General features: G+C 46.2%; 1 protein-coding gene across 5 annotated transcripts in view; it reads left to right on the top strand.

The window, feature by feature from the left end:
* The window catches only part of iPLA2-VIA (calcium-independent phospholipase A2 VIA), a 40,209-nt gene that overhangs the window by 11,921 nt on the left and 4,945 nt on the right, over nucleotides 1–23,343 (top strand). For 4 of the 5 annotated variants that reach the window (XM_089585065.1, XM_089585068.1, XM_089585067.1 and 1 more), the window contains 8 exons: nucleotides 1,063–1,245; nucleotides 3,125–3,169; nucleotides 9,522–9,774; nucleotides 12,418–12,666; nucleotides 13,460–13,610; nucleotides 15,133–15,266; nucleotides 16,465–16,619; nucleotides 19,131–19,301. In XM_089585065.1, the coding sequence (XP_089441191.1) occupies nucleotides 1,063–1,245; nucleotides 3,125–3,169; nucleotides 9,522–9,774; nucleotides 12,418–12,666; nucleotides 13,460–13,610; nucleotides 15,133–15,266; nucleotides 16,465–16,619; nucleotides 19,131–19,301 (1,341 nt within the window). The remainder of the gene's footprint in view (nucleotides 1–1,062; nucleotides 1,246–3,124; nucleotides 3,170–9,521; nucleotides 9,775–12,417; nucleotides 12,667–13,459; nucleotides 13,611–15,132; nucleotides 15,267–16,464; nucleotides 16,620–19,130; nucleotides 19,302–23,343) is intronic. The other variant, XM_089585066.1, reaches the window with a different exon arrangement.

The raw sequence follows: 23,343 nt of genomic DNA, 5'->3' as shown, positions 1-23,343 counted from the left end.
TTTTTTTTTATTCCTGAAAAGGGGCTTCAGGGATGAAGGCACACACCTGAAAGGATACACACATGAGTACCTGTCTCTTCTGTTGTGGTTGTGCATATCTCTTGTTTGCGTAGTTCCTTTTCAAGGATGAAAAAGATTGGGCCCTACATCCATCACACTTTGGGGCTGATGCAACGCGCTACTTTAACGCATTAACACACATGGCTCCCACGCCGGCATTCATCATTCCTCTGCCCTTCCATCCCATCTGTCCTCCGAACGAACGCGCCGACGAGGTAGCTCGAGGGTTATACGAGCCGAGCTTCCTCCCAATCGGACGATCTACCCGACCGAGTCAGCCCTACGTACTCAGACATTCTCAACTACTATAAGGGGGTACGGATCCGCTATCCGCCGCCTCATCCTGATTTAAATCAACTAGAGGCAGTGTATTGGTGAAGATTGCAGACAGGAACATTCCCAAACCTGCATATCCTTAGCAAGATTTACCCGACGCAATATCGGGACACTTGCCCGTGGTGTGGCAGCAAACCATCGTTGTACCACATCACGTGGGAATGCATAAAGAATGACAACTTTCGCAAAGACCCGAGTGCAGAACAGTGGGAGAGCCGGCTCTCCAGCGGCGATCTGGGTTGCCAACAAGGTCTGATCCAGCACGCCCAACGAGCAGCGAAGCTCAGCGGAGCCCTGGAATAGGGGCACCGACCCTGGGAGAAGAAGGAAGATGGACCTCTTCTTTCTCGTCTGCTACTAGCACCTTTCTAGAGCAATAAAAGTCTTTCCTACCTACCTACCTATCCCCACGCCATCATGCATCTAGCGCCTCCTTGTGTTTATCCTTGCAACTGCAAGGTATACTAGTGCCCTCCAGTGGCACTGTCCACTACTAGGTCTGTTATAGCAGATGCCTTTGCTACCACACATCCCTAACACCTCTTTCTTTCGGCATGTGCTGTTCTCTGTGCCTGGTCTGTGGAGTCTAGAAGCACTAGGGCATGCATTTCTTGGCCGGTAACTCTGTGAAATTGGCCGTGCGCTGTTCCTGTCTGTGATTCACAGTGCCTGGAGACCATGATAGAGCTGGGCTGTGACCTGGACGCCAAGAACTTCCAGGGCAACACTGCCCTCCACATCATGGTCGCCCGGGGCCGGCTCAGCTGCGTCATCAGCCTCCTCAGCCACGGGGCCAACGTCAACGCCATCGGGAGCGACGGAGACTCACCGCTGCACGTGGCCGTTCGGGTGCGTTTCCTACAGTCTCCCTTCCCTTGCGAGTGAGACTATTCCGAGCCTTTATGCGGAAAGGAGGACCGGGGTGTAGGCTTATACCCGTGCCACACGGACAGATTTAATGCCATTAAGTGCTTACTGCCTTAAGATTTAATGGCATTCGTGCGGTGCCACACGCGTAAATTTAATGGCATTAGCCTTACTGCCATTCATGACCTACTGAGTTCACCACAACTCATTCGCCCGTGCAATGCCTACTCTCGTTCCCATTCCACACGCAGAAAAGCATGCAGCTTTGCTAGTAACAACTTCCTAACTAGTAGGAAATAGTTAATCCTTAACTTTCAGTCAGATGAGGCAACTATAACGCATTTTCGATGCGAAGAGCGCCATTTTAACCAGCCTCATTAACAGGTACTCTCGACTTGGGTGCTGACATGCGAGTTTATGGCTACTTTTTCGACTTGTAAAGCAGGAACAGCCGTATTTTCTGGAAAATCGTTTTTATATTACATTTGAACAACATTTCCCATATATTGTGCTCATTAGCCATGTTTATATTCAGATGAAACCTTTGACTACCTTGCAAGCATTATCGTCATCCTCACTTTCGATAATGGATTAAATGTGGACGTGTGGCACCAACTCCGGAAATAATGGCATTAACAAACTTAGGGCCTTAAGCATTTACTGCCATTTCTTGTGAGCGTGTGGCACGGGTATTAGCCACTATGCTGTAGGCTATAGAAAAGCGGTCTTGGAATGCAGTGTATCAGCGATTGGTCATTGTGTTTTTTGCGTCCCGTTGGGTCTGCTAAGGCTGCAATGAGAGAGAAAGCTACCACGAGAGTGCTGGATGTTTTTGGTGGGTCTTCTTAAGACCAGGGCTTGCTGACCAAGCCCAATAATACTTTGTGCCTACGGCTGGATAAAACGCCAGCCTGCTCAGCATGGTAGTGTCTGTTTGTGGAATGCAGTTGACTTGCGTTATTTCAGCCATGATTACACTACTGGAATCGAGTTAACTGGTGGAATCGAGTTAACTAAATTAAAAGAACGAAAAAAAAATGTCTACGGTGCGTTCTACTTATACTGCACAATATTTTGCAATTGTAAGCTGTTACTTGTTAGAATGCACATGAGAAAGCACAGGGCCTCAATGTGAGGCCGATGTGTGCCTTACAGCACTGAGCGCAGCTGCAAGATCCGCTGCTGCACCAAGATGAGTGCACGTTCTTCACTGCTCTCGCCACTGCTGTCAGTTTTGCTGTCAGTTTGGCTCTTGATCACTGTGCCAACACTCAGTGCTTCTGTTGCTTTCTCATTCTCCGTCATCAAAAGCCCCACAGGCTTCTGTAGTGCTTTCAGTGTCGGTGAAATTGTCAACTATGATCTACAACGCTACTTAGAAGCCATGCCATGCTGCCATTTCTCAGCTGTTGCATCATGTATGTTGCCGACTTGCACTCCAGCCCCTTTGGCACCCAGCAGGATTTACTAACTAAACGCACGCGTGCACAGATGTCGCAGTTAATGCTCTTTGACTGGCTACAGCGAAAGCTGTTAGTTCCACCTCTCCCACGTATGCGGCGTTGGTGTTGTCGGCGTAGCAGACCAGGTGCAGCGCTTCGTGCTGATTGGTCAGAATGGAATCAAAACCGATGACGTTGCTAAGCCTTCTGCCTTCTGCGCCAGGGAGCAGCTGTGTTGGGTCAGATGCTTGCTCAGGATCCTGCGGGTCAATAGCTGTGAACCTATCCACCTTAACGTGTTCCTAGTTAAACTGGACTGCAGCGAAACGGTTGACGTCTGCAACTCCGTGGCAGGGCTGCTGTTGGGAAACTGCGAATTGGTGCGACGCAACATTTGTTCTTGTCTCTCCCCGCCGTAGGTGGCGGTCCCCAACTATGAAAACTGGTCTATATTTCTCGAGCAGGTGAGTCGGGGGTGGGCGTAACTGCTGCTAGGCCTAGGGAGCCTGCTTTTTGGTAATTTCATAGCTATGCCAGCTTTACAGTGATGCTGTCACTAATGGCTGGTCACGCATAAACCAAAGTTTGCTGCAAGTTATCTGTTGTTTTGAAAAAGATCTCTGCTTGTTTTCTTGCCTTGTGTGGTGTTTCAAACAGCCCGAAGTTGTTCAGTGTGCGCTTTTAAAGGTGCACTGAAGAGGAATCTGAACTTGTCTTTTTGCCGTGGGAACTCGATTTACACGTTCCGAGCTTTCTTAGAAACCTCGATTTATTGCCCTGCTTGGCCGATTTCCCTAATTAAATCGAATTAACGTCCGGCTCCCGCTTTTTTTTTTAATTCTCCCTCGTACGGTGGGCGGAGTCGACCAACGCGTGGAGTGCCTTTCACCCAGTCCCGTGGCGGCTTGCTGCTCTGCCATCGGCGGAGTAATACGTAGTAGTCCGTAGTAGCAAATAGTCCGTGCGTATATTTATTTCTTTTGGCTTATTTTGCGGCTATATTATGTGCGAATGAAACTATTTATTCATGGAAACCTAAAAAACAAAATAAAGCGAAAGCAAAGCCTCCACGGGACTGTGTGAAAGGCGCTCCACGCGTTAGTCAACTCCGCCCACCGTACGAGGGAGAATTCAAACAAAAAGGTGGGAGCCGGACGTTAGTTCGATTTAATTGGGGAAATCGGCCACACAGGGCAATAAGTCACTGTTTCTAAGAATGCTAGGAACGTGTAGATCGAGTTCCCGCGGCAAAAAGACAAGTTCAGAATCCTCTTCAGTGCACCTTTAAGTGCTGAAATGTTATATCTGGCTTGAAGAGTAGCATTACAAATGCACTGGCATTACACACCTCTGTGTGGCAAGGAGGCAGGTAATAGGCTGCTACCTGAAGCTTCACTTTGCTTTGTTTGCCTAGTTGTTCCTTTGTGTCTGCCCTCACTTATTATTAACAAGTTTAGTGTAGTTTCAAGTTGCAATGAGCAACCAGCTAGCTTTCGTTCTTACCCTCTTAACATGTGAGAGATCACGTGATGATTTGCCCTTCATCTATTAATTTACTGACACTCTGGCATAGTACTTAGTCAAAGTCTTTCAGAGGTCAAAGGTAGGCAAGAATTACACGGACTAGTATACAATAGAAACCTTTCTACATGTACCTCTTAATGAATTGTACATTTAATGAACTGATATTCACTTATATTTTTTGCACTGCTGCTTTGGGGAAAGGTGCCTTTAACTGTCAAATGTTTTAGGGGAATCCCCCAAGGTGGAGTAGATTTGTAACAAGGGAGTAATTACTCATTGGCATCCACCCGAGCGCAGCCATACGGCTACAAAGGAAAGCTGTACAGCTTTCTCAGAAACTTCGCAGTTACAGCTTTCTCAGAAACTTCGCTCCGGTGTAGCGGTGGTCCTGGGTTCGAACCCCGGACCAGGACGAATTTTTCTTTAACTGCGAAGTTTCTGAGAAAGCTGTACAGCTTTCCTTTGTAGAAATTTGACAAACACAGTTCCCACTTCGAGTTATTGATCAATTCGCCCTCGTCCTACCATAAGCTTGCCGTCCTGGTTAGCTCAATTGGTAGAGCGACTGCTCCGGTGTAGCGGTGGTCCTGGGTTCGAACCCCGGACCAGGACGAATTTTTCTTTAACTGCGAAGTTTCTGAGAAAGCTGTACAGCTTTCCTTTGTAGAAATTTGACAAACACAGTTCCCACTTCGAGTTATTGATCAATTCGCCCTCGTCCTACCATAAGCTTGCCGTCCTGGTTAGCTCAATTGGTAGGCGACTGCTCCGGTGTAGCGGTGGTCCTGGGTTCGAACCCCGGACCAGGACGAAGTTTTCTTTAACTGCGAAGTGCCTTTAACTAATTAGCCTTAAAGCATTAGCAGAGCTGGTTTAGGGTCACATAATGGGTATATACAGATACCCTTGTTTTCGGTGCGTGGGGACAGTAACTATGATAAGTGTGGGCTTGTACCATAATTTGGAAACTTAACTTTCCACATTGGCTTTTGCGCGACCTTGGCTAGGTCGTTAAAGGCAACAAGAAGGCTCGCCAAAAGGCTGAGCCTCCTAAGGTGAGAACCTCAAAGCGCAGTAAGTATACGCACCTTTCATCCAGTCCTCCGACACGTGCAAGCTTCGCTGCTTGATGAGACGGGATGAAAAGGCACTTTTTACCCGTTTCTTGTCTAAAAAGTGCAGAATTCGCATTGGCAGGTTGACATTTTTACGGGTTTTTGTAAATGTGGATTGCAACTTGCTAGGCACGGGACATGTGGAAGAAAGAGGTTTTGTACTGACACATTTTATAAACTCCACAGCAGAAACAGGAGAAGACACTGACACAGAATTTTTCAAAGAGGGTTTTGCTGAACCCTTTGGTTCGTTGCAGGGACTTTTGGTTTCTGCGAGCATCAAAATCCATGAATGCCCAACCCCCACCTCTCCTTAACCTGCTTTGTTTTGTTTCGGAATGACCATACTGTAATTGCTCATAGCATACTGTTCCCCCATCTCTTCACTAATTGAATTTGGACATTTTTTGAGAGGATAGTGCATCTACAAGTCCTTTTCTTTACATACGTGTTAGGAGGAAATGAAAGCTAAAAGGGTTTCCTAGCACCTTCGGAAAATCACACTGGTTTCCTGGGGTTAAAAAAAAATTGAAAACCTGTGCACCTTTTGAAATTGTCGGGTTTTCTGGGGTTAAAAAAATTGAAAACCCCTGCACTGGAAAATTCTTAGTGGTGGATGTATTGTAACAAACGCCCGGGCACAGTGAATGAAACGCATACATTACAGGCCATGTTATTTAATAGACTAAGTAGAATCTGTAGCCTGGTAAGGAGAAAAAAGCTGAAAAAAGCTACATAAGACAAGACGCAGTGTTAGGGAGGCACACACAATTTTCCACTACCTGTGGCATGGCAATGGTGTATCGGCCGTCTTTTTGATGTAGTAGAGTGTGCCTGGGCCAGAGTGACCCACGTATGCTCTTTTTTTTAAAATAATTTTAATTTTCATATATAGAGCTCCGAACTTCATGACAGTATTGGTTGGAAGACTTTAGCAACCCGAAGAAAAATCTTCAGGCTGAAGTTCTTGCACAGTATTTACAATGATTGTACCGGTATTAATAAAAACACTTATCTAAAGCAGCCATATTGCATTTCGGAGGGACTCGACAACACGAAAAAGATTAATAGTTAACAATGCCGCATTAATGTATTTAAGTATTCGTTTTTCCCTAACACAATCCTGGGCTGGAATAAGCTTCCGAATGATGTGGTTTGTGCACCTGATTTCGAAAGTGCTGTTGAAGCGATAGTCTGTATTTTTTTTTCCAGGTCTCATGTGTTTACCAGCACTGTGCCATCACTCATACTAATTGTAAACTCATTTAGTCTTCTTTTAATATGTTGGGTTATCCTTGCTGACATGTTTTCCAATATCTTCTTTGCATGTGTTATTGTATATAGTAATAACCCCTTTACAATAATGCCTCATGGGCGCTGTAGGTACTTTCAATAAATAAATTGATATGGGCTACCAAATGGCGATGAAAGTTGCGGACAAAGAGGATGCAACCAAAATACCACTATCACCATCATTTGGCGCACGAACTACACTGAGATTATGAAGCTTTTTGTATCTCTTGCCCTGTGAACAAGTGTATTGTATTGCCTTGACGTGCCACAGGGTTAGACATCTTTTCCACTCCTGTGGCGTGTACAATTGACAGCACTTGGACTTTTCTTGCTTTTTCTTTGGGTTGTACTTTTAGGTTTTTGTGTTTTGTTAGTGTTTGGCAAAAGTGGTGTACCCTGTGTCCACTAAGATAAATTTGAGTTACCACGTCCAATGCATGGCCTGTTGTCTCCGAAGATGTCACCAAACCAGCGAGCCTGTTTGTCTCTGCTTTTCATGTTATTGAACTGACGAGTAGATGCACCAGATATACAGGGTGTTTCACCTAAGACTTTCTGCAATTTTTAAAAATAGGCTATTTGAATTAGATGCCCGCTTTTTCTGGCATTGCATTGTCAGTGGTGTAGTACATCATAATGCAGCTAAGACGTGCTAACTAGCAGGCTTGTTAACCAATGTTTAATAGTTAACTTTTAAACTATTACCCTTGGGCTCCTTAATTATTGAGAGGCATGTAGTCCACCGTAAGTAATGTCCATATTCGTTTTTAGAATTTCGAGAACGCGATTATCCTCGGCGCTGTGGCCCAACAAATTTTGGCTATCTCGACGAGTTAGGTTCACTGGAGAGGTTGCTTTGCCTGCAAGCTTCTCAAACCGCATGCATTTTGGCGCGATGTAGGCGAAATTTGTTGGGCCACAGCGCCGAGGATAATCGCGTTCTCGAAATTCTAAAAACGGATATGGACATTACTTACGGTGGGCTACACGCCTCTCAATAGTTAAGGAACCCAAGGGTAATAGTTTAAAAGTTAACTATTAAATATTGGTTAACAAGCCTGCTAGTTAGCACGTTTTAGCTGCATTATGATGTACTACACCACTGACAATGCTATGCCAGAAAAAGCGCGCATCTAATTCAAATAGCTTATTTTTAAAAATTGCAGAAAGTCTTAGGTGAAACACCCTGTACGTCAATAGATGGCAGCACCATGATATGCATTGCATCACATTTGATACCTTTTATACATTGCACTGCATCGTACCCTGTGTTCTTCCCACTAATAATTTCACAGCCCCCCTCAAGTCATGTACGTCACAGTGTTTGGCAAAAGTTTGAGTGCCGCTTCGAGTTAGTGCTTGGCTTATGTTTCTGGAGTTGCCACACAACATGGCTTCTCAGAAGCTGTTTAGATGGCATGCGAAAAAGTGATGATTTGCACTGTCATGTGTGCTTGGCACACATGACAGTGTGTCACTGTCATGTTGCTCTCTCATCTAACTAGTGCTGCACAAAAGAGCATTGAACGAAATGTGACTGGCAAAGACTGCACATGACTGGATGCAGCCTTCCTGAATTTGCTCGGGGCATGACTGTCAAGTTTACTTATTATTTTGGTTAACCATAGCTATTTTCAACGTGAAAATCTCAAAACTAGCCTTCTCTGGACACTAATCTGTCAATCTGGCTTTACTTGGCAATCGTCTTTAGTGTCCACCCCCCAATGACCTCGCCCATGTTGCAATTTCTGTAAAGAGAGCTTTGTTTTTGGCCTGTGGACGTAAGCACGCAAAACTCCGGAGAAGCAAAGGAGAGCTGGCACACGATGTCGTCTCGCATGCAACGTGTCAGCAGTCGGTGCAGAATCCCTGCCATGCACTGCTGTGTGCCCTCAGATTTACCTAGTGTCTTCCACGCGTGCAAAGTGGCTTCATAGTAAAGAACTATGAGTATGCGAGTTCACTCTTTACAGGCTTGGACTCCGTAATTGGAATTTTCGAGCATTTCCAATGGTTTAAAAGCTATAATTGAAGAATGATGTTAAAGATGCACCTCTTTTGTTTGTAGTGGCCATTAAGGGGGGACATGGGTCTTAGATCATTTTTTTTTTTTATTTACAGACCAAATGCACTGAAACTGCACAGACTTATTCAGTTTTTTCTGCTGATTTCAAATGTGCAATTTGTTTATTTCTACGCCAATTAGTTCCTTAGATATTATATATATCATGCCATTGTCTGCTGAAACAATAGAAAAGAAATGGGCCACCAGAAATTTAATTTTAATGTGTGGGTAGATACTGCAATGTGTGAGGAATGCAACGCTGGAAGCAGTTTTCAGTTTTTTGTCTGTGTGGACAAATGGGCTTAATAGTTAGTTTCATGTGTGCCATGTTTTCTGGCATTGTATGTCTGGTCAACTCACTTGAAAATTAACTATTACGCCCATTTGTCCACACGGACAAAAAACTGAAAACTGCTTCCAGCGTTGCATTCCTCACACATTGCAGTATCTACCCACACATTAAAATTAAATTTCTGGTGGCCCATTTCTTTTCTATTGTTTCAGCAGACAATGGCATGATATATATTAATATCTCAGGAACTAATTGGTCTAGAACTAAACAAATTGCATATTTGAAATCAGCAGAAAAAACTAAATAAGTCTGTGCAGTTTCATTGCATTTGGTGTGTAAATAAATAAAAATGCTCTAAGACCCATGTCCCCCCTTAATTAACGACACTGTTTCAGTTTCAGGCCTGAGGATGTGCGAGTTTAAAGCCTGTACATTCTCCTATTTGTATTGTATTTGTATTTGTATTTGTATAAAGCAGTACAGTAAAAATATGACCTATACACCGCCATGCGTTGTGTGCTGCGCAGAGCGACGTGTCACTGATCCACGCGCTCATCGTGTTTGGGGCGGACGTGAACCAGCGGAACCAGAAAGGGGAGACGGCCCGGCACCTGGCGGCCGTGTCCAAGCTGGGCAAGAAGGACATTGTGCTGTACACGCTGCACGCGGTCGGGGCGCAGCGCTGCGATCAGGACCGCAGCTGCAGTGACGGCTGCTGCCCCACGGGCACCTTTGACGGGGTGCCCCCCGACAAGCCAGACTTCCTCCGGTCACCCCGTTGTAAGTGGGGGGCAGCTGTTGCCCGCCCTCACACCTCCTTGCGAAGAATCTAGAAAGGCATTCGAATGTCTCTTTCACTCTCATTAATTTCATTGCTCTTTGTGGCATCTTGCCTATCTTGTTCTCTCATATTTGTTCTTGCACATGCTAGTTATCCAAGGAGAGGGCTGAGTTGGGCTGTGTCCGACTCAGCCAGCGCATGTGTCTGTCTCTTCTTCCGTCCCGTCCGTCAGCGCTGTTTAGTCGTACCATGCTGGTTATATATTTATTTATTATTTGTTACAAATGCTTAGTGCCCATTGGGCATTTGGTAGACAAGTGTAAGCTCACCTGGGTTACAAATGTGCACCCACATGTTATTAGCGAACATGATAGCCTGCGAGGATTCATGGGCTATTAATTGTTACAAATACTTAGTGGCATTTTGTAGGGGTTATTTACTGACACTAAAGTGTAAAGAAGAGTGCAAAGAAAGGCGTCAAATCTATTCCCGTTAAAACTATACAAACAATAACCAATCTTATCCCGAGATCCCAACTGAAAGGGAAGAGAGAAAATACTGTGACGACACAAGAAAGAAAAAGAAAGAAACACAAGGAACGTGTGCATGTGTTGTCTTTTTCTTTCTTGTGTTGTTGCCGTTGCGCCGCAGTATTTTCAGTCGTGCACCAACTCCCCCCCACAGGCCGTCTTTCTAAAGGGAGGACAGATATTGCATATGTAATAGAAATCGCTAAGCTTAAAGCAGTACAGTAGAAATATGACCTACAGTCAAGCCCACTTATAACAATATTCAAGTGCCATGGAAATACCATTGTTATAACCAATAATTGTTATAACAGGGTTGTGCCGAAAAAAAAGAAAGGATGACAAACTTCAGGGCATTTATTGACAGTAAATACCCAGAGGGGTTTGATTGTTCTAATGCCTGTAAAAGCTCGTTAAATCGAACTTCAGGGAATCGGAACAATGTTCACCGTTCACCGATGACCAAAGCACCGCCATCACTGCGCTTCCGGGAGCTTTGCGCACCTCCACGTCACAGGAATCAAGCCGGCTTTTTGGAAGCTATTCTTATGGGAAATTCAAGAAGCATGCAGAACCAAGGGTGCGGTGACAGCTGACAAGAGAAAAACCGCACTGGCTGCATGCACGCGCGCTGCACTGACTGATTGGGAGTACGCATGGCGTGCGTAGCCAATGCAGCAATGCAGCAGCTCGCCTGACGCGATGACACCTCCCTCTTTTGCTTTCGTGGCGTTGCTGCGCCAGCTTAGTCCATTGGTCGGCCCCACACATGCACGCTTTTGTGTTGTAAGCATGGTTTTGCTGGTGTGGTTGTAGCATTTCTTTTCTTTTTCTGTAATGGTTGACACTCAATTACCAGATTTAATTGTTGTAACCAATAATGTTCCTTGACAGCATTGCTATAAGCAGTTTATTTTACCATAGAACACATGGCAAAGCTGATGGTGCCATGACCGACCATTGTTATATCCGATATATTGTTATAACCAGTATTGTTATAAGTGGACTTGACTGTATATGGATTCATCTGATAATGTCTATAGCAGATGAAATTCGGCGCGAACATAATTTCATCCAGAAGCAAATTCCATTGTTCAGTTGTATGTAGAAAGAATGAGAGCTTAAATACATTTACGTGACTAGTGTTTTTCTGCACAGTAATAGGTATTTGAAATAAAAATACAGTTGGCTCTCGTTAATTTGAACTTGCTTGATTCGAACTGCCAGTTTGTTTTTTGCTTTGGTTCCATCAACATCAATGTGGTTAAAAAGTTGCTGGTTGTTTCGAAGAAATTTTTGTTCCTTTTATTGAATTATCGAGTTAATGTAAAATTAAAATGGGAATGCAGTCACCCTTGAGAGCCCTCATGAACAATGTTTTTTGTCATGTGTTGGTAGATATGTGATAGCGACTAGCATCCCAAGCCTGGGAGGTGTGTCTTGTCATGTTCAGAGGCAAGTGTACTGGCAGTGTGTTGCCAGCTTTTGTACCATTCACTTAGTGTTGCACATCATTCTCTGAACAGATCATAAGAAATGTCTTACTAGGGGAAATTCCAGTATCACTAAGTACAGCAAACTTTTTTTCTCCTGCCAAGGGAAAAGCTTGGCCAGGCAACCATCATAGGTGCTGTGAATTTATGCTAGCTGAGCGCCTAACCTTGCCTCACTCTGATGTTACTGATGATCAAGGCACTTATGTGTAGAGCTACCATTGAGATAAGCCACATCTTTGAGAATGCCCCAGAACGAACATACAAAGCCACAAAAGTTTGTTTGCTGGCCTGTAAGGTATGTTTTTATAGCTTTCAAGCCGTGGCATGCGTTTGATGAGTTTTATTACTTTTATCAGCTATTTACACCATGGCTGGCGTTGACTCAACTGATGTGTTCCCACACGTCTAGACATCGTGTGTCCACTTCGAGAATCAAGCTCAGTCACGGGTCAGTGCTTGTGTTGTCTTCCTTCACGCAATTGCTGTCTCTGAAGTTCCTTTAATTGAAAAGCACGTTACTGGCTGCAGTTGATACCCCGCAAAGAAAAAAGCGATAGACAACTGATCTGCTTTCATTCTTCATTGTTTCGTAAATAGTTGCTCACGTTATTGCTTGCAGTGTACGACGAGCTGATGGGGGCATCCATAGTGCGGGAGGCTGTCCAGCGGCGGTTGCAGGAACGGCGCGAGGGGCGTCCGTCGCTGCGCAGCCGTGTGCTGTGCCTGGACGGGGGCGGCATCCGGGGCCTCATCATCATCCAGATGCTGGTGGCCCTGGAGGCGGTCATTGGCCAGCCCATCCTCGACTGCTTCGACTGGGCTGCCGGCACCAGCACGGGTGGCGTCCTGGCCCTGCTACTGGCGCGGGGTGAGCAGCCTTGTCAAGACGCCCAGAGCTTTATCTGCCCTCAAGCATTTCGTTTTAACTCTGTGATACCAAGTCATTGAAAAGGGATAAAAGTTATGAACTCTTGGGTTCAAGGTACTTCGCACCGTGAGAGGTGGTTCAGTCACGCCTACATCTGCTCTCTGACACTCACATGCTGAATTGCTGAGTTCACACTTAATTCATGCTGCACAGTTGCCTAGCTGTGACTGATACGTGTGCATTGTTCGGGAGCATGCAGCTGTCTTATCCTACCATCCTATTGCATCTGGGCCCATGAGAAGCCAGTGACTTCTAATATGCAGTACGTGTCAAAGTGCACTTTGCTGTCCTCAGCTTCTGAAAAATCAAAAAAAAAAAAAAAGGCCGCCACCGTCCAGAAGACATTGAAGTAATGAGCGTTAGCTGTTTGGTTTACTAGAATTGTTAGGGATGAGATTAAAGGGAGGTACACCAGTGGGAATACGAATGTTCGTCCCGATGCCATACTCACTTATTTCCACCTCTGTTCACCATATTGGACCGTGATGTCATCATTGGCATGCGGCAGGACCTTGTTTCTACAAAAGCTATTGTAGATGGCACTACAAGTCTCAATGCGAGATGTGCTGTTTTCTAGCTGCTGCCACAGATGGCGCTGTGATCTCGGGGTGGTAGCAGACCCCACGAAATCTCGAAACTTGATGAGTAAGAACTAACACTCTTAAAATGTGGGCGTCGCCTGGAAGCACTTGAAACAACTGTTTGGCCCGTCTCTCTGGTTGCTTGCATACAGGCAAGACGCCCCGCCAGTGCCTGCAGCTCTACTTCAGCCTCAAGGACAAGGTGTTCACGGGGACGCGGCCGCACGACGCCGACTCGCTCGAAAAGTTCCTCCAGCGAGAGCTTGGCGAGGACACCCTCATGACAGACATCAAGCACCCGAAGTAAGTGCCCTAAGGTGGGATGAAGAAAGGGCTTGCTCGTTCCCTCATCCGCGGGTTGCGGTGTAGTCCCTAATTTGTGGGCTGAAGCCTGCAGAGCTGACAAGAAGCCGTTGGTCAGGCCAGTGGGAAACCATTGGCATTTGTCTGGACAGAGACTTGCTCATTGTGAGTGAGAAACTCAACTGTCCTTTAGGGCAAAGAATGGAGAGCATGAAATAAGGGGAAACTAACCCTAGTCTCTTATCAAGCGCAGAGGTGTGCGCGGGAGGATGGCTTCTCTGTGCAAGGCCAAGCTTTGATAACTGCTGTATGCAGAAAAACGTTCCAAGACACTGCAATTCAGTTCTGCCCATTGGTGCCCAGGGTTGTGGTTGACCTCTGTAGTGGCCATGAGTCAACCTTCTGCATGAAAAGTCACCGTGGCACGGTGTAGTTGTTAGTTCATTACTGAGTCTGTTGTGTGAAATATGTGAAATGTTCAGCCTAAGAGATGCTTCTAAGTATGAGCATGAACGGACATTGTTTGCTTTACCAGGTTAGGTTAAAGGGACACTGAGAAGAAATTGAAGTTGGCTTGTATCGACAGAATACCAGCTCCTGATTACAAAAACGCCACTCATACTGACAACAAAGCTCTTGTAACGTAGAAAAGAGCAAGAACCAAAATACAGGTATCGCCACCACAGGCCAAACTCGCAAGTACAAGCGTGATGAGATCATAGAACAAAACAGTGTTGCTAGAACGAATGGTTCTAGCAACACCAGGAACCGAGAAACCATGCATCACTGAGGCGCAGCCAATGCATGCGCAAATCTCCTTGACGTCGCCAGATGGCGCCACGTGCCCGGCTGCTACGCGCGCTCCTGAAGCATCGGGACAAATCAGCGCCTGTTTTCCGGCGGTAGGCGGGCTCCCGGTATTCCGCTAGCGGTAACAAGGTACACGGTATGCTAAAGGTGTCTATTTGCGAGAACTTCGTTGACGACTTCGAGAACGAGATCCATCGTAACGCTGGCAAAACGCCAGTGCAAACGTAATCGAAGCGACTGTAGCGACGGCCGCAATAGCCGATAGATGCCTTCAACGTGCGGCCGGCGGTAGCTTTCTTTTCGGCTGCTGCTAGGCCGCACTGCTGGCAGCCAGAAATCACGGAGTCTGCGTTACGTCATGTGCACGTCATGTTTCACGTCTATTAGTCCTCTGTCGTCATAGACGAATCCCAAGTTTGAATCAGAGCGGCGGGAAAAACTTTTTCAACTTCGAATCCAAATTTCTTAGAAATAAATGCATCTTTCACTGCCGGCCAAGTGGCAACAAAGCCATGACATGCCGAACTATCGGATTTTGCTGTAAGAAAAATATTAATAGTGCTCACCTCAGTGTCCCTTTAAAGTAGTGCTTTTGTTGTACTGAAAAGAAACGATACTGTGAAACTAATGTAGGAAAAGTGTGTGGCCATGGAGTTCAAACAAGGGGCGAGGGCAGCTGTAGCCTAAATCTACGTGATTGCTGGTGCGGCAGGTTGATGATCACGGGGGTGTTGGCGGACCGGCATCCAGCGGCACTGCACCTCTTCCGGAACTACGATTCGCCCAAGAAGATCCTGGGAGTGGCGGAGGACGAGTCTGAATTCCCATCGTGCACACCACCGCACGGTGCGTACGCGTGTGTCGCGATGAGAGCGGGCACACTTCATCTGGGTACATTGCACAGTAGACCCATGCCTGCGGCTACCATTTGAGAGAGCCAGGCACTGCACTACATTGAGGACTAACGGTGACAGAAGGCCTCCCATACTTTGTAGCTTCTGGGAAACGGGACTATTATGCAAGACTGCGAATCTAAAACTTGAACCAACCGCGGTGAGAGACTAAGCGCGATGCAGACGCCGTCGTTATGGCTGTGCGGTGTCATTCCAAGGAATCCCATGTTTCCGTGCACAAAAGCACATGACTTCTGGCACATATTTTGTAATGCAGCCGGATAGGCAGGGTTCTGCAGTGTTTTCCTTTCTCCGTGCCTTCGCACAACCTTTCTACCTCTTAACCCTTTGAGGGTCGAATTATTTTGAAGAAAACTTTCCCAGGTGGTCAAATTACTTTATTGCGGATCTTGAATCTACAAAATGTATATAATCGAGAATAAATAGTAAAAAAAAATTAGGAACAGTACTTTGGTGACAGTAGTAAAATGGCAGTTTGGGCGAGTTGGTTAAGCATCTTGTAATAAAAACAGCGCAAGGACACAGGATGAGAACGGAGAGTAGACGCACACGGCGCTGAGTGTGTGTCTACTCTCCGTTCTCGTCCTGTGTCCTTGCGCTGTTTTTATTACAAGATGCTTTGGTGACAGCATCACTCACAACTGGAAAATGTTCAATAGAATAGAATAGCAGCGGTGATAAGCAAGCTAAGAGCAGCACCAATAAAGATAGAAATCAACTTCCGCCGCCTCTGCAAAACAGTGCCCACAAAGAGAAAACACGTTTCGCGCGACTCCCGTTGCGATCCCGCGGCGAAACCAAAACTACAAAAGGGGTGGTGCCGCAGTCTGTGCCGCCGTGCTAAAGCTAGACATAAGTTCTGCTTATCTTCGTAAGAAGGCAGCACAAAATTCAAGCACTTCTTGTAAGTCCTAAGAGGTGGCAGCACCCCCCCAGTGAGCACGCATTGTTCTTTTGGCGCAAAATTTCAAACGGAAGATCGAAACCGTACCCGTACGGCAAAGACCTTGTGGGACAGAAAACGGCCGCCGTACATATACGGCAAAAACCTTCAAAGGGTTAAAAAGTTTGTGGAACAGCAGAGATGGTCCGAGCGGTAGACGTCGCATTCACCCGTGTTCCCACTGCAGAACAGCTGGTGTGGCGGGCAGCCCGAGCGTCGGGGGCGGCGCCCACTTATTTCCGGCCGTTTGGGCGCTTCCTCGACGGTGGGCTCATCTCCAACAACCCGACCCTGGACGCCATGACAGAGATCTGCGAGTACAACGAGGCGCTCAAGGCGACGGTGCGTTGGGACACCTCATTCTATTTATCCCAGTGAATTCCTTCACTAGTGGGGAAACACGGGATTGCCAACAACATGTTGCCAAATAGTGTGGTTGGTATTGTAAATACTACGTCTGAATGCACAAAGTCTTTCACTCCATGAGCCTCTAGGTTGGCTTTGTATACTGTACTGATAGCACGCGTGTCTTTTAAATATTTTTTTTCTGCCCGTATAGCCTGCGCAGGCCTTGAAAAAACCCAATTAGGTTTGCCAGTTAGGTTTTTTTTCTTTACAGATGTGCAAAATTTTGTGCAAGGTATCACAGTGGCCAGGCACAGTGACATCGAAACACCAGGATAAGTCAAATGAGTACATGAGAGATCTGGGGAGCAGATGTATTTTTCCGAATATATACAACGGTAGAAATGCAGAAATAATTTATTAGTCCCATCTGGCCGCATGAAAATGGCTAAAGATTTGCTACCAAGCTCACTGTTCTGAGCAAAACTACCGTATTTACCCGAATGTAACGCGAGTTTTTTTACCATAAACAGACGTGAAAAGTCACCCCCCGCGTTACTTTCGAATACTAGGTATAAAAATGTTAAGAAAGGCACCAAACACTCATTATTAGGCTCGCTTAATGTGCCGCATTTACGTGCGTTCGATTGACCTGCTCCTTCAAAGTCGTGCGCTCCAAATTCAGCGGTCAACCAATACGCGAACCACGCCAGGACAAGTCGTGAATGCGGTGCAAACGCGAAAAAGGCAGAGCAGACGACACCAACGAGAGCGCGCCATCAACGAGTCACCTTGAAACATGGAGGAAAAAAATGAGGGAGCGCGACGCAAAGCGGCCAGCCTTCACAAGCCAAGCGCTCGTGCACGGCCGGTCTCTAGGGGGAGCGTGCAAGAGAAGCGCGCGCACCCCTCGAGACCGGCTGTGGCTCGTGAAGCCGATTCCTCTCCCGTTTTGTTAAATTCGTGTTTTCGCGTTTTTTGATTTTGCGCGTTCGCAAAGTCGACCCTCGCGTTACAATTGGGGTCACGTTACATTCGGGTAAATACGGTATTTGTGAACAAATGTGAACAAGCACCCTGCCTACAACACTCAGTTTGCTGCACAGACTGCACTGCAGGTGTATGTTCAGTCCAATCCTTGCAGCTCTCCAGTAGCTGGCACAATGGCTCCTCCAGCCTCATCGTACCGAGATGAAATTGGGATGTCTTACATTGTCATCCACATTATCAGCTGCAAAAGCAAGCAGCCTTTCTTCACAGTGAAATGTGTACACTGCCTGACTGCCTTGTTTTAGTGATGGAGAACAGTCGATGTGTTCTACTCAGGTCGCAGCACTTCCTCGTTCTCGCTACAGACTGCATTTCTCTACTTCCTCTTATCCTTTTACACTCCCCCCCTTATCGTTCTCCCCCAGTGCAGGGTAGCCAACTGGAATGTTCTTTTCGGTTAACTTCCCTGCCTTTCCTCTACCGCTTTTTTCTCTCTCTCTATAGCTACATACCGTATAAACGCGTGTAAGGGCCGCACCCGTGTATGGGCCGCACCCCATTTTCCCGAAGGAAATCTTTAAAAAAAATAAATCCGTGTAAGGGCCGCACCCGAACTTTCCATGACCCAGGCGGGAATAGCCTTCTAAATGCACGCGCCATCCGTGATCGGCTCCGGCTGTGGAAAACGGTGCGCTCGATCGCGGAGGCCAAGCACGCGCACAAGAGCTTCCAAAAACCGTCCATGGATGGCACCCGAGGCCGCAGCCATCATCATCGGCAATTTTTTCTCCCCCGTGACTTCATTATCTTTCCTTCCTCTATGCGTTATCTACATCGGCATCTTTCTTTCCTTCCTCCATGCGTTATCTACATCGGCATCTTTCTTTCCTTCCTCCGTGCGTTATCTACATTGGCATCAGTATCGCCAGCTCCAGCCTTTTATGGCGTGTTAGCGCATTCACCGTAGTTGTGGCTTTCGCGTGCTGCCGCCAGGTAATGCAGTTTTAGCACGATAGGCAAGCACCTTATCAGTTACGTGGCTGGGAGTTAGCTCTCGAATGCGGTAAGTGTGCGGCGGACGGGGAATTCGACGTGGCCGAGAAGTGCGTCCGATGATCGTGCAATCAAAAGCGTGCGTTGAGAAAAACAAGCTGCAAAAAGCGCGCTTTCCGAGGCGAGCCTTGCGAGTTTCCTGAACTGGAAGAGCTGCTCTGCTATGTGATGGAAATGCGGAACAACGGCTACGCGTTGACAGCGGACATGCTGCGCGGCTTCTTTTGGCATGAGCGTGCACCAGAGCACAGCACCAGCTCAGAGTCGAAATACTCCGTGAGTGATGACTGAACGTAGAATAAATGCCGCTCATTCCCTGGTGATGTGTTTTTGCTTAAAAAAAAATTTTTTTTTCGTACGTCGCGTGTATGGGCCGCACCCTGAAAATTGGCCCCCGAATCTGGAAAAAAAAAAGTGCGGCCCTTACACGCGTTTATACAGTAGTCGCGTGTGTTTTGTGCCCAGGGCCAGGCAGACAAGGTGCGCCCCCTGGGCGTCATCGTGTCCCTGGGCACGGGCAAGGTGCCCGTGGTGCCTGTCACGGTCATCGACATGCTCCACATGGGCACGGGCATCCTGGGCGCCGCCAAGATGGCCTTTGGGGCCAAGGCACTCGGCCAGCTCATCATCGACCAGGTAACATCTTCCTCCTGACGTTGGGCGTTGATTCTTAACACTGAGGACAGGTAGAGTATCGTGTCCTAATCACAAATACACCACCCTCACTGAAAATGAAACTTTCATAAGCTAGAAAAGACCGAGAAAGAATGAACAAGAAGAAATGAAGTGGTTACCATTAAGCGGCCGATTATGCAAGTAAAGTATGCGCATCGTAACAAATTTTGGATGCGGCTCCTGGAGGTTATGCTGCACCACCATTCACTTCCAAACGGTGGCAACCCATCCTTTTCAGTTAGGATGTCATGAGTTTAAGATTTTTTAATCCAATTCTCTCGGCATTTAATGCGTCGTTTGCTGCTGGACAAATCCCAACACGGCCGGAGAGTCTATTCTTGAGAACATTTATCGGGTGGAGTCTCCCTTATTGAACCTGTGGACTTGTTTTTCTGTTTTAACCCCTGTGACACAGTGTAAAAAAATGTGAATCATTCTCACAGAACTGCATGAATTACTAACGTAATTTCAGAATTGGCCTTTTCCAACATATTTACTACAGGAATGTCAACGTGTCGGCTGCCAAAGGTGCTGGAGGCATGCTGAAAAAATAAAATCGTGCAAAAGCCGACCCTAACTGCAAAGCGGCCCAAAAATTTCTTTGGTCATAATGTTGCATTGGAAGGTGATAGAGCAGTTTTGAATTTTTCTCTTGATTTTACTGCGTGCACCTGTGTATTTGCAATCAATTTTATCGTCCTTAGTCACTCAGAAATCATCGAACATGCCTAAAGTTTTATTATGTAATAACCATCATCTTTTTTACACTTCTGCAGTGAAGGGACCATTAGTGGTGAAATCCTTGGAAGTTCATTAGTATACTTTTATGCAGCGTTTTCAATGCCTCGGTGTTAGTACATGTCTCAAAAATGAATATTTACCAAGCTGCCCTACTGCCAGCCTCGCCACACTGAAGGTGGCTGCAAACATCTCTTGCCTGGACTTCAGGCACGCAGAAAGAGAGTGTGATGACCAAGCCAAAAACAATAAGCTACTGTTGTAGCTGTCACTAGCAGTGTGTCCACTCATACAGGGCAACAGCGTAACATTATGGTGCAGAGCACCACAGAGCACCGCTTGTGCCCAATTGATCACCTGCTTCAGCTATCGCTGCATGTTCCTCTTGCATGGCACAAAATTGCTGGCAGGAGAGGGAAGAAGCTCAAGTTGCCTGCAGTTTGCCTGCAGTGGCAAGGCAGAGTAGTGGAGGAGCCCTTGGCAGGTGCATAACTTTGCTGTAGCACCCGAGGGCCACCTCAAGCACCTCCGTCACCCATACATTGTGTATTGTCCAATGTTTTTCGCCAGATTGCATCATATTGGCGTAATTGCACGTGAAATGTGGGGCGCAGAAGCCTCACTGTAGTGAAGCAATGAGTGAAAAAAAGTGGGGTTCGCCTTGAGATGCAGTGCAGCGCAAGTCCACACTGATACGGTGAAGCGATTGTTTTAGCAAGGTTTCACTGTACACAGTTCAAATGAAGCAGAGAAAAAAAATTGTCAGTGCTTATGCATTTCCAGGGGTGAGGTTATGGCAGCGGAGTAGCCATACCACATCCCCCATTATGCACGCACGTACACACGCACTCTCCCCAGCTCTTCGGGACCCCGGATTCTGGACACCACTCTCTCCCCAGCCCAAATGGGTGACATCACCAGTGGCCACCAGGCCTGTGTTGTACTGCTGCATACGAGCCCCACAGTGCTTAGTTGTAGGGCCTGAAAATTGGTTTCTAACACATTCGCTGCGACATGGGTCAGCAGCAAAGGACACTGAGTTGCGCGATTAAGCCATGGGACAGCTCAGATTGTCCAAAGAGCCTGCGAAAAGCACACATGGCAGGTCGCTGTTGCCATTTCTTGGCGGTTCCTAAAAGTTAGCTTCGCCGTTACTCCCTGTGCATTGTGGTGACGCACCCTACAAAATTAAAGGTGGCCCGCTGGTGGGCTACAATGCGCAGGCATTAGGGCTCTTAAGAGGGGACACTGGTCTTGAAAAGAAAATTTTATTAATTTAGTCATAGTTATGAAATTTTCAGGGCACATGTATTTTTGTGCACTGATTCTAGATATGTCATTTAATTTCATGTAAAACAATTCCTTGAGCACTTGTGCACTTTTTATGCAAGTATTTTGCGGAGAGTTTTGAAGAAAATTTGCTGCAGGAAACTCGCTGAAATATATGCCATTGGGTTCTCTTGACACCAAGGAATACAATAAGGGTAAAATGGTCATCCTGGCTCTCATAGAACTTGAGTAATAGGGTACTGAAGCTGCCACTTCACACAGAGGAATACACATTTTCCTTCTCATTTCTGAAGCGACAACTTCAGAACTCTATAACTTAAGCTCTATGATAGGCAGGAAGACAATTTCACCCTTATTGTATTCCTTGGTGTCAAGAGAACCCAATGGCATACATTTCAGCGAGTTTCCTGCAGCAAATTCTCTTCAAAACTCTCTGCAAAATACTAGCATAAAAAGTGCATAAGTGCTGAAGGAATTGTTTTACATGAAATTAAATGACATATTTAGAATCGGCACACAAAAATACATATGCCCTGAAGATTTCGTAACTGTGACTTCATTAATAAAAATTTTTTTTTCAAGACCAGTGTCCCCCCTTAAAGATCTCTGCCACAGTGATTGTGTTAAAGACCACAGTTTACTTTTTGGTGCAACACAAAGCTTTGTGTCAAAGTGCCCAATCCCACAATGTTTGCATTAGAAATGGCTTGGAGCATTTGCGGTAATTCTTTTATCATCAATGCATACCAATGCCGGGAAACAGTGAAAAGTGAATGCAATAACAGTCGGATGCTGGCGACCATCAGGGCACCATAGCAAATGGGTGCCAGTGGTAAGAAAGTAAAGGATGTGCATTTTCATGAAATGCAGTCCTGAGAAGGAACAGATGTATTGGACACAAATGTTATTTGTCACCATCATCATCTACTGTACCCTTTGGCCATGTAGGGAATTACATGAGAGGGGAGGGGAATTGTGTACTAACTGCGGTACGATTTGTAGAGTAACATAATTATGTTCAGTCTAGTATGACAGTTTTAATGCTTATGTAGCAAGGGGCTCACTGAATGTTATCGTTGGCACATTTCAAGCTGCTGTTGTCATGTGCTGGATGGTGTCATGAAACACTGTAAAGTTTGCCAGATGTGTTCTTAATGGGGCCCAGAAACACAATCTTAGTTAACTGTTTTGCCTGTTGATTGCATACAGTGAGTTATAATGGTGCTATTAGCATCGGTAATACCGCGTATATTCCGTTTTTTAATATTTTAATGTCCTCCCAAAAACAACTTCATGGCTCTGATGGTGTCGCCACACAGTGGCGGGTTTTTAGCAGCGGGTATGACATCACCTGGCGCGAGCTTGATGATCGGACAAACAGTAAATATACTGCAAATTGTGTGAATAAATAGACACATTTTGTCACCTGTCTGCGTTTTATATTAGATCAACAAAAACAACTTGTTTGTCTTAGATAAAAGCCCTGCAAAGCAAGTAAAATAAAAATACACCACCAGGGGCGCTCTGGCATGGAATCGACGCTGCCAGTCTCAGCAAAAACGAGTTACCGAGAGCAGGCAGCCATGGAGTGCAAACTTCCGCGACGTGCTCTGGCTGGCTGTTTTGATTGGTTGCGCCAGGTGCCGTCATTGGGAGAGCGAAATAGGAGTGGGAAGCCCCGCCAAAATCGAGTTGAGGGCAGTGTTTTGTTTGCTTGTATTTTGAAATTTCTTCACTGAATAACTCCCGTTCCTGTGCATCGATTCCTGTAATTCTTTTTAAGTCAGCATCTGTGTGACATAAAGAACCCACCTGAAGTAAAGCCAGTATCCCTCCAAGCAGTGTTTCGCAGCCCCTTTAATGGCGTTCCCATCGGACAGCTAGGTTGTAGCACATTGCTGGCAAAACGCAATGATTAAGTTTTCAGCCTGCTCGTTTCTTTGCCACTGTATTAGTGTCTTTGCTCAAGAAATTT

This window comes from Amblyomma mixtum, chromosome 3, assembly GCF_055824585.1.
Source record: "Amblyomma mixtum isolate Tamu chromosome 3, ASM5582458v1, whole genome shotgun sequence".
NCBI lineage: Eukaryota > Metazoa > Arthropoda > Arachnida > Ixodida > Ixodidae > Amblyomma > Amblyomma mixtum.
The sequence above is the reverse complement of the archived record's forward strand: the minus strand, read 5'-3'. Positions and strand labels throughout refer to the sequence as shown.